The sequence below is a fragment of the Gymnodraco acuticeps genome, unplaced genomic scaffold, assembly GCF_902827175.1.
Source record: "Gymnodraco acuticeps unplaced genomic scaffold, fGymAcu1.1, whole genome shotgun sequence".
In the NCBI taxonomy this organism is placed as follows: domain Eukaryota; kingdom Metazoa; phylum Chordata; class Actinopteri; order Perciformes; family Bathydraconidae; genus Gymnodraco; species Gymnodraco acuticeps.
The window spans coordinates 1-16,951 of NW_022991190.1; the positions used below are offsets into that span (position 1 = coordinate 1).

Consider the following 16,951-nt stretch of genomic DNA (forward strand, 5'->3'; position numbering starts at 1 on the left):
CAATATCTCCCATGTCTCCATGTCTTCCGTGTCTCCATGTCTCCATGTCTTCCATGTCTCCATATCTCCCATGTCTCCCATGTCTCCATATCTCCCATGTCTCCCATGTCTCCATGTCTTCCATGTCTCCCATGTCTCAATATCTCCCATGTCTCCATATCTCCCATGTCTTCCATGTCTCCCATGTCTCCATATCTCCCATGTCTTCCATGTCTCCCATGTCTCCATATTTCCCATGTCTTCCATGTCTCCCATGTCTTCCATGTCTTCCATGTCTTCCATGTCTCCATGTCTTCCATGTCTCCATGTCTTCCATGTCTCCCATGTCTCAATATCTCCCATGTCTCCATATCTCCCATGTCTTCCATGTCTCCCATGTCTCCATATCTCCCATGTCTTCCATGTCTCCCATGTCTCCATATTTCCCATGTCTTCCATGTCTTCCATGTCTCCATGTCTTCCATGTCTCCATGTCTTCCATGTCTCAATATCTCCCATGTCTCCATGTCTTCCGTGTCTCCATGTCTCCCATGTCTCAATATCTCCCATGTCTCCATATCTCCCATGTCTCCCATGTCTCCATGTCTTCCATATCTCCCATGTCTCCATGTCTCCCATGTCTCCATATCTCCCATGTCCCATGTCTTCCATATCTCCCATGTCTTCCATGTCTCCCATGTCTCAATATCTCCCATGTCTCCATGTCTTCCATGTCTCCAATGTCTCCATATCTCCCATGTCTCAATATCTCCCATGTCTCCATGTCTTCCATGTCTCCATGTCTCCCATGTCTCAATATCTCCCATGTCTCCATGTCTTCCATGTCTCCCATGTCTCCATATCTCCCATGTCTCAATATCTCCCATGTCTCCATGTCTTCCATGTCTCCATGTCTCCCATGTCTCCATATCTCCCATGTCTCCATGTCTTCCATGTCTCCCATGTCTCCATATCTCCCATGTCTCAATATCTCCCATGTCTCAATATCTCCCATGTCTCAATATCTCCCATGTCTCCCATGTCTTCCATGTCTCCCATGTCTTCCATGTCTCCATGTCTCCAATGTCTCCATATCTCCCATGTCTCAATATCTCCCATGTCTCCATGTCTCCCATGTCTCCATATCTCCCATGTCTTCCATGTCTCCCATGTCTCCATATCTCCCATATCTTCCATGTCTCCATATCTCCCATATCTTCCATGTCTCCATGTCTCCCATGTCTCAATATCTCCCATATCTCCATGTCTCCATATCTCCCATGTCTTCCATGTCTCCCATGTCTCCATATCTCCCATGTCTTCCATGTCTCCATATCTCCCATGTCTCCCCATGTCTCAATATCTCCCATGTCTTCCATATCTCCCATGTCTTCCATGTCTCCCATATCTTCCATGTCTCCATGTCTCCCATGTCTCAATATCTCCCATATCTCCATGTCTCCATATCTCCCATGTCTTCCATGTCTCCCATGTCTCCATATCTCCCATGTCTTCCATATCTCCCATGTCTCCATATCTCCCATGTCTCCATATCTCCCATGTCTTCCATATCTCCCATGTCTTCCATGTCTCCCATATCTTCCATGTCTCCATATCTCCCATGTCTTCCATGTCTCCCATGTCTCCATATCTCCCATGTCTTCCATGTCTCCATGTCTCCCATGTCTCAATATCTCCCATGTCTTCCATGTCTCCATATCTCCCATGTCTTCCATGTCTCCATATCTCCCATGTCTTCCATGTCTCCCATGTCTCCATATCTCCCATGTCTCCATATCTCCCATGTCTTCCATGTCTCCATGTCTCCCATGTCTTCCATGTCTCCATATCTCCCATGTCTTCCATGTCTCCATGTCTCCCATGTCTCCATGTCTCCCATGTCTCCATGTCTTCTTATCATCCTGTATTTTCTCTGTTATTTCCTGAATTATAATGAAAAATAAAGATACATCTTCTTTGACAGATTTTTAATTCACAGTTTCATCACAAACGATGACGAGGGAAATAAAGACTCTTCAAACTGCTGTTAGGCCCCGTCCACACGGAGACGAAAACGAACCAAAAAAGTATTCAGTGCACACGGAATCGGCTAAATAAACGTGTCCGTCAACACGAGACCGCTCGATCCGCTGGAGACGCTGTAGTACATATGGCGGGCCTGTAGGTGGCGCTGTACTTCCACAAAATACACCAAAAGCAGCGAAGAAGACCCCCGAGCATGGTTGCCCTTCTGGTTATTCTCCTCGGTGGATTTAGCAACATGTAGTTAATGTAGTTCTCCAGGTCCACTTGTTGCTGATGGTTGCGGTCGAGGAGCTGTAGATTTTGCACTAAGATCTGTAGCACGGTCAGTAGCGTCTGGAGCACGAACGCAACCCTGTGATCCGCCGTGGTTGTTGTTGACGAAACGCATCAGCAATGACGCGGGGGTGAGCAGGAGAGGTGAGCCTGATCGTTATCAGGAAATGATCGTATAGGGCGTACACACGGAGCCGCAAGTGTTTCGTCCTCAGACCTACCCACCTTGGGAGCCGCTATCGGATTCGGGCTCCAAATCCGTGTTTCCGTGTCGCTTCGTGTGGACGACCCGTCTATACGATAGAGAGCGTTAACGGATTCAACTCGTCCCGCCCTCTGTGTGGGCGGGGCCTTAATCTCTGAGTGTTGTTCTGATGGAGATCTAATCACAGCTGTGCTAATGTATCTCCTCTCTCTGTTACTCCTCTTCAGGCTCACAGATCAGCAGAACACTTTTACTGCTAAATAAAATAATCTGTAACTCTTTGTGGAAAACACAGAAAACACCGTCATATAAATCAGCCGGAGATCCTCTATTCGTCCCTTCATTTAAAAAATAAACTCCAGGCAGAAACCGTTGACTTATGACGGCTCGAGATCAGTCATTTGTCAAATATAACATTTATAAAAACTTAAATAATCTTTAGTTAATCCCTGACAAACTCAGAAAACAACTGCTTTTGACTCGAACGGCCCGTCTACACTACAGGCATCGAAAAATGCTTTCAACGCTTCGCCCATTCATTTGAATGGGGTGACGTAGAAGATTTTTAAACTTCGCCGAACTGCATTGTGGGGAGCATGGCATGGCTTTGCAAGCATCACGAGCATCTATCGGCATCAAAAGTTAAACAATGTTCAACTTTTGAGGCTCGATGCTTGGCATCAGCCAATCAAATCCCACGTATGCAAATCTGACAGTACAAGCGCTAGCCAATCAAACCGCGTGTATGCTGGGAGAGACTACGCAGGTCATTTCCTCATTCTAGCGGTAGTGAATCACCCGGTGCTGTTTGATCAGTCTCTGTTCATCTACCGGGATACAAACCGGAGGAGCGAGGCATGGAGGGAGGAGGCAGAGACAGTGGGTGGAACTGGTAGGTTTTCGCCTGTTTGGGGATTTTATATCCAGTTTACTTCGTTTTAACATTGCTATTGCTTTGAATGTCGGAGGCGGGAGATTCATGTGATTGGTTGTTGGTCGCCTTGAGCGCGAGAAATCGCCAAGCTTCAGACACGCCCAGCTTCAAGATGTTTTGATGCCTGTAGTGTAGACGGGCCGTAAGAGGAAACATTAAAGATAAATAAAGATGTTGGGATTTTAGGAGTTCTTTAAAGTTTAATTAAATAATAATAATAAAAGATACCAATATAATAATTATAATAAATGTTCTTTTTAGAGATATACAGATCATAGTGCTTTTTAATATAAATGCAGGACAATTATTACAAAAATATATATACATTTTGTGACTTTTTGAGGATTTTCTCCCAAGTTTCTGTAAAGTTATATAAAAATACTGCATCAGCGTTTTTATGTTGAACTCCTTTGTGTACTTCCGGAGCATAGTGACATCACCATGGAACACTCACGCTCCTATTGGGTAGCGCTATAAGAGGCGGGACATCTCTAAGCGGTTGACCAATCCCAACAGAGCCGACCAGCTAACCAATCAGAGCAGACTGGGCTCTGGTTTCAGACAGAGGGTGAAAAGAGTTAATGCAGCACAGACAGTATGAGAGAAATAAAGAGCTTTTTGAACATCAGCAGGAGAGGACTCTTTAAAGTAGAGACACTACATACTGATATATACCTGAACATCAGCAGGAGAGGACTCTTTAAAGTAGAGACACTACATACTGATATACACCTGAACATCAGCAGGAGAGGACTCTTTAAAGTAGAGACACTACATACTGATATACACCTGAACATCAGCAGGAGAGGACTCTTTAAAGTAGAGACACTACATACTGATATACACCTGAACATCAGCAGGAGAGGACTCTTTAAAGTAGAGACACTACATACTGATATACACCTGAACATCAGCAGGAGAGGACTCTTTAAAGTAGAGACACTACATACTGATATACACCTGAACATCAGCAGGAGAGGACTCTTTAAAGTAGAGACACTACATACTGATATACACCTGAACATCAGCAGGAGAGGACTCTTTAAAGTAGAGACACTACATACTGATATACACCTGAACATCAGCAGGAGAGGACTCTTTAAAGTAGAGACACTACATACTGATATACACCTGAACATCAGCAGGAGAGGACTCTTTAAAGTAGAGACACTACATACTGATATACACCTGAACGTCAGCAGGAGAGGACTCTTTAAAGTAGAGACACTACATACTGAAATACACCTGAACGTCAGCAGGAGAGGACTCTTTAAAGTAGAGACACTACATACTGATATACACCTGAACGTCAGCAGGAGAGGACTCTTTAAAGTAGAGACACTACATACTGATATACACCTGAACGTCAGCAGGAGAGGACTCTTTAAAGTAGAGACACTACATACTGATATACACCTGAACGTCAGCAGGAGAGGACTCTTTAAAGTAGAGACACTACATACTGATATACACCTGAACGTCAGCAGGAGAGGACTCTTTAAAGTAGAGACACTACATACTGATATACACCTGAACGTCAGCAGGAGAGGACTCTTTAAAGTAGAGACACTACATACTGATATACACCTGAACATCAGCAGGAGAGGACTCTTTAAAGTAGAGACACGACATACTGATATACACCTGAACATCAGCAGGAGAGGACTCTTTAAAGAGACACTACATACTGATATACACCTGAACATCAGCAGGAGAGGACTCTTTAAAGTAGAGACACTACATACTGATATACACCTGAACATCAGCAGGAGAGGACTCTTTAAAGTAGAGACCACTACATACTGATATACACCTGAACATCAGCAGGAGAGGACTCTTTAAAGTAGAGACACTACATACTGATATACACCTGAACATCAGCAGGAGAGGACTCTTTAAAGTAGAGACACTACATACTGATATACACCTGAACATCAGCAGGAGAGGACTCTTATAAAGTAGAGACACTACATACTGATATACACCTGAACATCAGCAGGAGAGGACTCTTTAAAGTAGAGACACTACATACTGATATACACCTGAACGTCAGCAGGAGAGGACTCTTTAAAGTAGAGACACTACATACTGATATACACCTGAACGTCAGCAGGAGAGGACTCTTTAAAGTAGAGACACTACATACTGATATACACCTGAACGTCAGCAGGAGAGGACTCTTTAAAGTAGAGACACTACATACTGATATACACCTGAACGTCAGCAGGAGAGGACTCTTTAAAGTAGAGACACTACATACTGATATACACCTGAACATCAGCAGGAGAGGACTCTTTAAAGTAGAGACACTACATACTGATATACACCTGAACATCAGCAGGAGAGGACTCTTTAAAGTAGAGACACTACATACTGATATACACCTGAACATCAGCAGGAGAGGACTCTTTAAAGTAGAGACACTACATACTGATATACACCTGAACATCAGCAGGAGAGGACTCTTTAAAGTAGAGACACTACATACTGATATACACCTGAACATCAGCAGGAGAGGACTCTTTAAAGTAGAGACACTACATAGAGACAAAGTGTATTTGTCTACAGGAGATTAAAAATGATAATTGTGTGACTTTGCTGGATTTGTTCTCATGTTGTATTACGTTATAATAAGGTGTTGCATTAGTTTGATGTGTTTTCACTGGTTTATTCACTTTTTGAGGAGATTTCTTTGAAGTTTGAGTCAGTTATAAAAGTTGTGTTTCATTTCTAAAGTGTATTTTTCTGCAAGGAGGTCAAATAAAGATACATGATCATGTGGGGACTCCTGCGGGATGTTCTGTGACGTTTTTTAAACCGTTGCATTAGTTTACTAGTTTATTAGTCAGAGTAAATACAGATAAAAGTTCAAGAGGAAACTTTTCAGGATTTCTCCAAAGTTTTTGAAGTGTTTTAAAGTATTGCTTTAGTTTTCAAAGCTTATTTTGCAGCAGGATAAGATAATAAAGATATTTTTAATCTCAGTTTGGGGACGGAAGTGTCCGGTTCCTCTGCGCCTCGGAGCTGCGCAGTAGCAGGGTGGGGGGGTGTATCCTCAGTCTCTTCCTGCTGGAGTTTGGAGCTGCATGGCGGCGGACACAAAGAGCTCCGACACACACACATACACACACACTCTCACACTCAGCAGCAACAGCAGCAGCAGCAGCCGGGATTGAGGCTCTGTTCGCGGCCTGGAGAGGAGAGACGACCCTCTGGAGAGACACAGAAATCAGTTCGGACCACTTGTTGTTCTTCTTGGACAACTTGTTGTAACTTTTTAGGACACTTTTTTTATTTTTAGTTTGTCCTCCCCCTGAGTCTGTAGAGCAGAATGCGGGTTTTGATCCGGGCTCTGGTGGCCGCGAGCTGGGTGTTCCTGTGCGCTCGCGCCGCGATGGATGAGTGTTCGGACGATGAGCTCCGCGCGCAACGATGCATGCCCGAGTTCGTGAACGCAGCCTTTAACGTGACGGTGGTGTCGACCAACACCTGCGGATCTCCACCGGAGGAGTACTGCGTGCAGACCGGAGCCACCGGGGTCACCAAGTCCTGCCACATCTGCGCCTCCGGAGACCCGTCGAACCACCACAGCGCCGGGTACCTGACCGACTACAACAACCAGCAGGAAACCACCTGGTGGCAGAGCCAGACCATGCTGGCGGGGATCCAGTACCCCAACTCCATCAACCTCACGCTGCACCTCGGTAAGTGCCTTTTTATATTTATACAGTCTGTGGTGCCCGAAAACAGACCCTTTTTCTCTGCGAGCAATCCACCTCGCCGAACCGCACTGTGAAAACTGTCAATTTAAAGTGTTCTCGATTTCTGATCAAACCACTTGCATAGATCAACACAACCAGATGTATTTCATGCAGTTTAAAGACGCACTCTTTAATTCGGCAAGCATAAAGTACCTTACATCTAAACTTTTTAGGGTGAATTCCACTTGTAGATGCAAAACCTCAATGTGGAAACTGTCAATTTAAGGTGTTCTCGATTACTGATTAAACCACCTGCTTAAATGATCATAACCATACATATTTCATGCAGTATAAGGACCTTCTATTTAATTCGGCATGCATAAAATACCTTAAATATTTACTTTTTAGGGTGAATTCCATCTTTTAGTTGTCGAACCTCACATTGAAAACTGTCAATTTAAGGTTTTCTCGATTTCTGATTAAACCACCTGCATACATCGGCAAAACCATGTATATGTCACGCCTAATGAGGACCCTCTGTTTAATTCGGCATACCATAATCCATCATCCATACCATAAATCTATAGTCTTAATGGTGAATTTAAACTTTACACATCCGCTTTGCCTCTACTTCTACACACACCTCAGCGAGCAGCATTACCACCTGTAGGAACAGTTGTTATGTGAAAGCTTTACCATTTAAACTTCTACTGAGTGTTAAAGCTGTGTGCCGAATTGAAGACAACATATGTACAATTCTAAAAAAAAACATCTACAGCTGTGACATGGTTTGAAGACTGGCACAGCAGAGGGAACGCTTTGAAACAGTGGAGTCTTCCAGGGAGTCTGGTTGTTGTGTGGAGATAAAACGGGAGGGTTTAACTCTGCTTAAAGTTACGTTTTGGATTGTGTGTGTGTGTGTGTGTGTGTGTGTGTGTGTGTGTGTGTGTGTTGTGTGTGTGTGTGTGTGTGTGTGTGTGTGTGTGTGTGTGTGTGTGTGTGTGGTGTGTGTGTGTGGTGTGTGTGTGTGTGTGTGTGTGTGTGTGTTGTGTGTGTTTTGGGTGTGTGTGTGTGTGTGTGTGTGTGTTGTGTGTGTGTGTGTGTGTGTGTGTGTGTGTGTGTGTGTGTTGTTGTGTGTGTGTGTGTGTGTGTGTGTGTGTGGTGTGTGTGTGTGTTGGGGGCACCTCAGTCATCCCTCGGAGGTAAATAACAGAGGCAGTGTGCAGCAGACGTCTGGTTTGTAGAATAAGTACAGCATGACGGTTCCTGCCTGACCTGAGGAACAGACGGACGGGCATTAAAACACACGTTGGACTCCAGGTCTGATTCTTTACAGTGAAGTTACGCCTCAAAGCCTCCCAGCTGCAACACGGCTCTGACTCATCCCCCTGCTACAGTGAAGTGTGTCTCCAGCCTCTCCCATCAACTGCTTCTGTTCTATACTAAAGTGAATATCTTCTGACATTCAAACGCATCACTGTGGACTCTGGGATGCTTTCCAATATGTTCTACACCAAATCTTAGTATAATGTGTACCTGCAGCCAAACTCTGTGAGCTTCTGAGCGTTTAACAAAGAGCGACTTCTTTATTCTTTTCATTTGTTCTAGACTCTTGTTTACAGCGCCACGTCTGATCAGGGAGAAGTAACTCCTGTTCAGGTTTAGGGTTACTTGGTTGACGAGATGTCAGTAAATGTGGATTTGCTGCTTTTCTCTGTTCTATATCAAATTGAAAGTGAATATCTTTTGGATTCCAGACCAAATAACCCTCACTTTGGTTTAACACAATAGTTTTGCCCAGTTTGCCTTCCCTTAGTCGACTGCTCAGTCATTGAAGTTTTAGTTAAGATTTCTTAAGTGTTTCATCTCATGCTAAAACACAAACGTGTGATTCTTCGTGGAGAAACACAGATCCGTCGACTTAATCAACACATCGTCAAAATCTACAGAATTTCTTTCATATTTTTGAACAAATATCGTGACCGTAATGTCGGGTTTGAATGCAGCACACACCATGCGTATTCAACCCTCCTCTAACTTACCCTTAACTGCATATGGAGTGACTTTGGTTTGCCAACAGAACTAAGGGGAGGAGTTGGTGTTTTACTGATCCGCCCCACGTGAGATCACATCGGGCTCTGAACTCAAATCAATCAAAGTTGATCTCTACAACCCAATATCACACATCTACATACGGCTCTACAGTCACAGAGTGCTTCCCCCGCTGACCTTAGCCCCTCACACGGGACAAGCCCTAGCCCCTCACACGGGACAAGCCCTAGCCTCTCACACGGGACAAGCCCTAGCCTCTCACACGGGACAAGCCCTAGCCTCTCACACGGGACAAGCCCTAGCCTCTCACACGGGACAAGCCCTAGCCCCTCACACGGGACAAGCCCTAGCCCCTCACACGGGACAAGCCCTAGCCCCTCACACGGGACAAGCCCTAGCCCCTCACACGGGACAAGCCCTAGCCCCTCACACGGGATGAGCCTAGCCCCTCACACGGGACGAGCCTAGCCCCTCACACGGGACGAGCCTTAGCCCCTCACACGGGACGAGCCTTAGCCCCTCACACGGGACGAGCCTTAGCCCCTCACACGGGACGAGCCTTAGCCCCCCACACGGGACGAGCCCTAGCCCCTCACACGGGACGAGCCTTAGCCCCTCACACGGGACGAGCCTTAGCCCCTCACACGGGACGAGCCTTAGCCCCTCACACGGGACGAGCCTTAGCCCCTCACACGGGACAAGCCTTAGCCCCTCACACGGGACAAGGGAACCCTCCAAAAGAAATGGGATCAAATAAAACGAGTTATTCACCCCAGTTTTTAGACACCATTAGATTCTCTCCAGCATTACATCAGCCTGTACAACTCAGAGCTGATGTCTCATGTCAGATATCTGCGCACCCCCCCCCCCATCGCTCTGTTTTTAGTTCCCCGGAGCCTTTTTAAAAATACCTGTCTATCTCTGTGGCCCCGGGCTGTTTTTAACCCGCATTCCTGCGAGGCTCGGTCATGCTGCTGTCTCCGAGCCTCAGGTGCTCCGATTAAAGCCTCGTCTTCACATGGAAATGCTCTTAATTACACGCCGGGTTCTCCCTCCTCCTCCTCCTCCTCCTCCTCCTCCTCCTCCTCCTCCTCCTCCTCCTCCTCCGGGCCCTGTTTGCATTGTTTCTGTTTTCTCTTTAATTACAGCGGGGCTTTGTTCTGAGGAGAAACACCAGCGCACGCAGGAGGAGAGGTTTTTACTCAGCTGATGCTAAAGATAAGATAAGAGTGTATTACCCCGAGGGAGTGGGACAGAGGGCAGGGAGGCAGGGAAGAGCTATGGTCTGACGCTCTTATTCTGAAAACACAGCAGCAACAGGAAGTCGAGACTGAATAGTTAATAGCACAATAGAGGAAAACGTTTCAAACAGCACGGATAACATTTAAGCCTTATTATAATTATGAAAGGCAAATGAATGAAAATATATAACGCTCTTATTTTGTAAAACGCTGGGAAAATGTGCTGTAAACAGGAAGTCATGATCCTGAACTCTCCTGTGAAAGCTGCACAGACTTCTGGGTAATGTAGTCCTGTTCTCTAGGAGTCAGCAGCAGTCTGAGGGTTTTTAGTTGTGATTGTGTAATTACATCTTTCAGTAAACCTAATCCAAACGTCTGTCCGCGCGACAGGAAGTGGTTCGGCTGAAAGCCTGAGAGCTCGTTGAGTTTTCATCAAGAGTTTGTTTCCTGTTTGGAAGGATTGTAAATATTTGGTCCATTTCTGCCAAAATGAGTTGTTTTTTCTCAGCACGTTGGGAAGAAAGTCATCTCTCTGTTTATGAACTGGATGATGATTGAAACGTCTTATCCGAGCGGTAAATAACTTTGTAAAGACGATTTTAAACGGGCTATCAGTGGCGTAACTATCGACACCGAGCCGGCCAGGGGCCCCAATGGCACTGACCGGTTCACGCAGTCTTCAAAGTAACCGAGCAACCTAAATTAATTTGTAATTTGTCTGTCCAATGACCTTGCTCCCTTTCATGTCATGTGATACCTTGCGTGACGAGCGAACTGTTGAATCAACCTGTACTGTACTGTAGCTAGCAGCAGGAAGTTCGGCAGCATTATAACCCAAACAATATTTGCACCGGGGCCAATCACAACCGTGTTATGCCACTGCGTGCTATCTTTAATTTCTGTCTTTATGGGTCTCAAATGAAATCAATTGTAAACACTGGAGTTTGATAGCGTCTGAAATAAAGCGGGAAACAGGGAATAAGGTTTCAGTTTGAGGTTTTAAATCAGTTTCTTCCTGCATGTTGCTTGGCTGCCGCTAACGTTAGCTTAGCTTGTTTCTCTGATATCTTCAGATCCAGACGTGAAGGAAGATTTTACTTGAAGCTGAATTATCCTAAAAAGTCGCATCGTCTCTAAAACAAATGACTTGATGAGTTGAACTTGTTTTACATGTTTAAAATCAGTGTTTTCCCAGAGGAAACTGGATCAAGGGGCTACGAGCTAAAGGCTAACGTTAGCTTAGCTTGTTCTTCTGATATCTTCAGATCCAGACGTGAAGGAAGATTTTACTTGAAGCTGAATTATCCTAAAAAGTCCACTCGTCTCTAAAACAAATGCCTTTATGAGTTGAATTATAGTAAACAACTGAATAAGCAGTTTCCTGTTTTAAATCAGAGTTTCTCCCGTGGACAGAGGGGCTACGAGCTAAAGGCTAACATTTGCTCACTGCTTTTTCGTTCACTGTAAACTCCCGACATGCAGGAGAGATTTAGAGGAACCCTAATTATCCCCAAAAGTCGCCTCATCTCTAAAACAAAATGACTAACGGATAAAAACACTGAATAAAGCAGTTTATCAGTGTTTTCCCAGAGGAAACTGGACCGAGGGGCTACGAACTAAAAGGTTAACGTTAGCTCAGCTTGTTTCTCTAATATCATTTATTTTTTAAAGCTCCAAGATGTAAAAGTGTTGTTGAAAGATGTGGCCTTAAACTGCATACAAGCTCAGTTCATCACAGCTTCTGGCACACAACGTTACTGCAAATGAAAATGAGGAGATAATATCCATAAGAAACGGATTAACGAGAAATAAACGTGGACTTTTTCCAATTGTTCTTTTGTATTCTCTGTTTATTTCCCGCTTTCTTTACCCCGGCTCTGTATCTGTTTTATTATATATATCTTGTAATACCTACAACGACGTTAACACACTGTCGTCTGAGAGGCACCGTTACCGACTTAATGCAACTCTAGGGCTAGTTCTTTCAGACATTTTATCACAGAAATATTAAACGTTATTCCTTAAAGTCTGCAGAAACATTGGAACAATACTCGGCACGTTATCCAACAATCACAGGACCCGTGTCGAGTTCCTCCTGATCCTGAGAGGCTGATAAAGTTCTCTGAGGCTTTGGACGCTTTAATCTCAGGAAGCTGGAAGTTTTTGTGGAGCGGCGGGTCTTTGAAGCGGCAGGAAAGACGACGTGTCCGGACACGAAGGAGCCACAAAGAGAAGAAGAAGAAGAAACCTGCAGATGGACGCAGGGGCCTCGTTCTGCTTTCAGAGACACGGCTGAAACTCAACCTCAAGCTCTCAGGAGGAGCTCGGAGTCGAAAAGGGCTTTTTTATAAGATCACAGAAGAAGTTGAAACACAAGCAGCTCCTTTGTTTGATTACAAAACGGGTTACATTTGGCTCAGTCTGCTGCGTTTTGGTCGATGGAAAAGTATTGGTTCTCACTTCTATCCAACATGTCCAACAACGGTCTAGAATCAGGAAAACGTTTGCTGAATCCACGATGTACTATAACTGTATTTAGTGGACCCGATTTCCAACGAGAGCTCAGGAGGTTTCCAGCAACTTTGATCACATTTGGACCAGAAGTATTTCCCAATCCTGCTGACGGACAAAACAAACAACCCAAGAAACCGCCTTAAGTTGGCTGAATGTTGGATGGAGTCTGGTGCGTTCTGGTAAAAGAAAGAGTATTGGGGCTCAGTCCTGCTCGAGCGACGTCCATCCAGAACACAACGGTCTCAAATCAGGAAAGAGTTTTATAAATCAACGCTCGATTAAAACTGTATTTTGTAAATGAATAAGCTTTTCCAACGAGGAGAGCGCAGGTTATTCCGTTCAGGGTTATTCCGTTCAGGGTTATTCCGTTCAGGGTTATACCGTTCAGGGTTATTCCGTTCAGGGTTATACCGTTCAGGGTTATACCGTTCAGGGTTATTCCATTCAGGGTTATACCGTTCAGGGTTATTCCATTCAGGGTTATTCCATTCAGGGTTATACCGTTCAGGGTTATACCGTTCAGGGTTATTCCATTCAGGGTTATTCCGTTCAGGGTTATTCCGTTCAGGGTTATACCGTTCAGGGTTATACTATTATTTTTCCAGTATTTATTTGACGAATGATGAGCTTTCTGGATTTGTTTTCAGGGTGTTTTTGAATGAATTAGACATGAGGTTACTGCAGGATGAGAGTCATGTGAAAACAGCTGTCTGACAGAGGGGGGGGGGGGGTGTGTGGGGGGGAAGTGTGTGTGTGTGGGGTGGTTCTCACTGCAGTATCAGAGCGTACTCTTTGAAGTCTGAAGCTGAAATCTTCAAAAGATGAAAAACTAAAAGTCTTCCTGCAGAACAATAACATCACTTTTTACTCAAGTACAAGATCTGAGTACTTCTACTCAAGTACAAGATCTGAGTACTTCTACTCAAGTACAAGATCTGAGTACTTCTACTTTTACTCAAGAACAAGATCTGAGTACTTCTACTTTTACTCAAGAACAAGATCTGAGTACTTCTACTTTTACTCAAGTACAAGATCTGAGTACTTCTACTTTTACTCAAGTACAAGATCTGAGTACTTCTACTTTTACTCAAGCACAAGATCTGAGTACTTCTACTTTTATTCAAGTACAAGATCTGAGTACTTCTACTTTTACTCAAGTAAAAGATCTGAGTACTTCTACTTTTACTCAAGTACAAGATCTGAGTACTTCTACTTTTACGCAAGCACAAGATCTGAGTACTTCTACTTTTACTCAAGCACAAGATCTGAGTACTTCTACTTTTACTCAAGTACAAGATCTGAGTACTTCTACTTTTACTCAAGTACAAGATCTGAGTACTTCTACTTTTACTCAAGCACAAGATCCGAGTACTTCTACTTTTACTCAAGCACAAGATCTGAGTACTTCTACTTCTACTCAAGTACCAGATCTGAGTACTTCTACTTTTCCAAGATGTGAGTACTTGGAGAAACTGGATTAGAGTTCCTGTTGAAACTGAACCCAGACTCCATGTTTCTGTACAGACTGGGTCGGCTGCATGATTCTGGCTCCAGCTGTTTGGCTGTAATGTCCTGCAGTCGTTTCCCACGCTGAGCTCATTCCTGACTCACAACAATACACACTCCCCCCCCCCCCCCCCCCTCACCCCATCTCTCCCCCCCCCCCCCCCCCCTCACCCACGCTCTCTCACATCAGTATAATTTGAACAGCTGGCCTTCCTGACAGAAGAAACTCAAAACGTGGACTTTTTTATGGCGGATGGAAAGCCTGCAGACGAGGAGCGGCTCGAGAAACTCTCTGCAGGCGTTTCCCATGATGCAATGCTGTTGGCGTTCTTCCCACAATGCACTGCTGCTGTTGGCGTTGTTCCCACAATGCATTTCCTCCCACAGTGCATTTCAATTGAATGAATTAATCGAATTCCTTTATTGTCCTTGTACAGCGCATACCAACAAGCATAGCATAAATGAAATAATGTATATATGTATCTTTACACAAGAAAATATACATACATTTATACATGTGATGAAGGAAGTTTGAATCTGTGTTTAAAAGGTAGTGCCATTTTAATGTCAACAGTTTTCCCAGAATGCACTTCTTCTGTCAGAGAAAAATCATAGTTTATGATCAAATTCATCAAAATCTGCTGTTGTTTTAAAGGATGTTATTTGAGAGACAGTGAAGGATTCTTTCATCACAACAAAGTCAATATGAAACGGAAGTAAAAGTACTAAAGTCACAGTGTGGGAATACTCTGCTAAAGGTAAAAGTCCTGCGTAGTAGCTTTGTATGTTTTGTATTTAACTCATCTGCTCATTGTTTCCTAATGTTTTGGTTTATATCCAGAGTTTAGTCTGCACCGGGTCACGGGGCGCTGCGCCCTCACAACAACATGCAGACTTTCCCGTAACACAGATCCAAGTCTCTCTCACCACGAGCTCAGCAGCTGCAGTGGAGATGGATGACAAACTGAAGTCCTCCTCCAACAGAGCAACATGAATATATATATAGGACACAGATACAGTCATTTCATAAATTTGGACATTTCTCAGAAAATCAACAAATTCTTTCTGCAAATTCTTTCTTTTCTCAAAAAATTCTGAAAAAAACTGACTTTCTTTCTGAAAATTCATTTTTTTTCTGAAAATGTTGTATTTTTTTCTCTCAAAATGTTGACTTTTCTCAATATTCTGAACATCTAAACATTTGGACTTTTTTTCTCCCGAAAAACACAAAAATCCTGACTTTTTTTCTGAAAATCCTTAAAATTATGACCTTTTTCAGAAAATCTTAAAATTATGACCTTTTTCATAAAATTGAAGTTTCAAGTCTCTATCACCACGAGCTCAGCAGTGGAGATATTGAGATGACAAACTGAAGTCCTCCTCCGACAGAGCAATTCACAAGACAAGTCATGTGTCTGACCACACGGTTGAGATACAATCAGTTCTGAAGGACTCTTCTGCAGCTCCAGGTTTGAACTAGTTCAGAGTGTAATAATGAACATTCTTCATCAGCGAGACTAAACATTATGGACCCTGAATCTAACCAGAGCTGTGGTCCATAGGGAAGAACGTGCTCCAGGGAACCTACGTTCCTAAAAAGAAGTGCTTCTAGATGTCCTTGAACAGCAAACTACCTCATGACGGCTTATGCTCAGTCATAGCCTGGCAACAACAATGCGCCCAAGCTGCCCCCCCTTAAGAGAGATAGCAGTGATGTCCCAGCTGCCCCCCCTTAAGAGAGATAGCAGTGATGTCCCAGCTTCCCCCCCTTAAGAGAGATATCAGTGATACCCAAGCTGCCCCCCCTTAAGAGAGATAGCAGTGATGTCCCAGCTGCCCCCCCTCAAGAGAGATAGCAGTGATGTCCAAGCTTCCCCCCCTTAAGAGAGATAGCAGTGATGTCCAAGCTGCCCCCCCTTAAGAGAGATGGCAGTGATACCCAAGCTGCCCCCCCCTTAAGAGAGATAGCAGTGATACCCAAGCTTCCCCCCCTTAAGAGAGATAGCAGTGATACCCAAGCTGCCCCCCCTTAAGAGAGATAGCAGTGATATCCAAGCTGCCCCCCCTCAAGAGAGATAGCAGTGATACCCAATCTGCCCCCCCTCAAGAGAGATAGCAGTGATGTCCCAGCTGCCCCCCCTTAAGAGAGATAGCAGTGATACCCAAGCTTCCCCCCCTTAAGAGAGATAGCAGTGATACCCAAGCTGCCCCCCCTTAAGAGAGATAGCAGTGATATCCAAGCTGCCCCCCCTCAAGAGAGATAGCAGTGATACCCAATCTGCCCCCCCTCAAGAGAGATAGCAGTGATACCCAAGCTGCCTCCCCCTCAAGAGAGATAGCAGTGATACCCAAGCTGCCCCTCCTTCAGAGAGATAGCAGCAGAACCCAAGCTGCTCCTCCTTCAGAGAGAGAGCAGCAGAACCCAAGCTGCTCCTCCTCAAGAGAGAGAGCAGCAGAACCCAAGCTGCCCCTCCTCAAGAGAGATAGCAGCAGAACCCAA

General features: G+C 44.5%; 1 protein-coding gene across 1 annotated transcript in view; it reads left to right on the top strand.

The window, feature by feature from the left end:
• Positions 1–6,489: 6,489 nt before the first annotated feature.
• LOC117561232 (laminin subunit gamma-1-like) overlaps positions 6,490–16,951 on the top strand; it is a 40,609-nt gene continuing 30,147 nt past the window's right edge. The window contains exon 1 of the mRNA XM_034238523.1: positions 6,490–7,141. Coding sequence (XP_034094414.1) covers positions 6,769–7,141 — 373 coding nt within the window. The 5' untranslated portion in view covers positions 6,490–6,768. The remainder of the gene's footprint in view (positions 7,142–16,951) is intronic.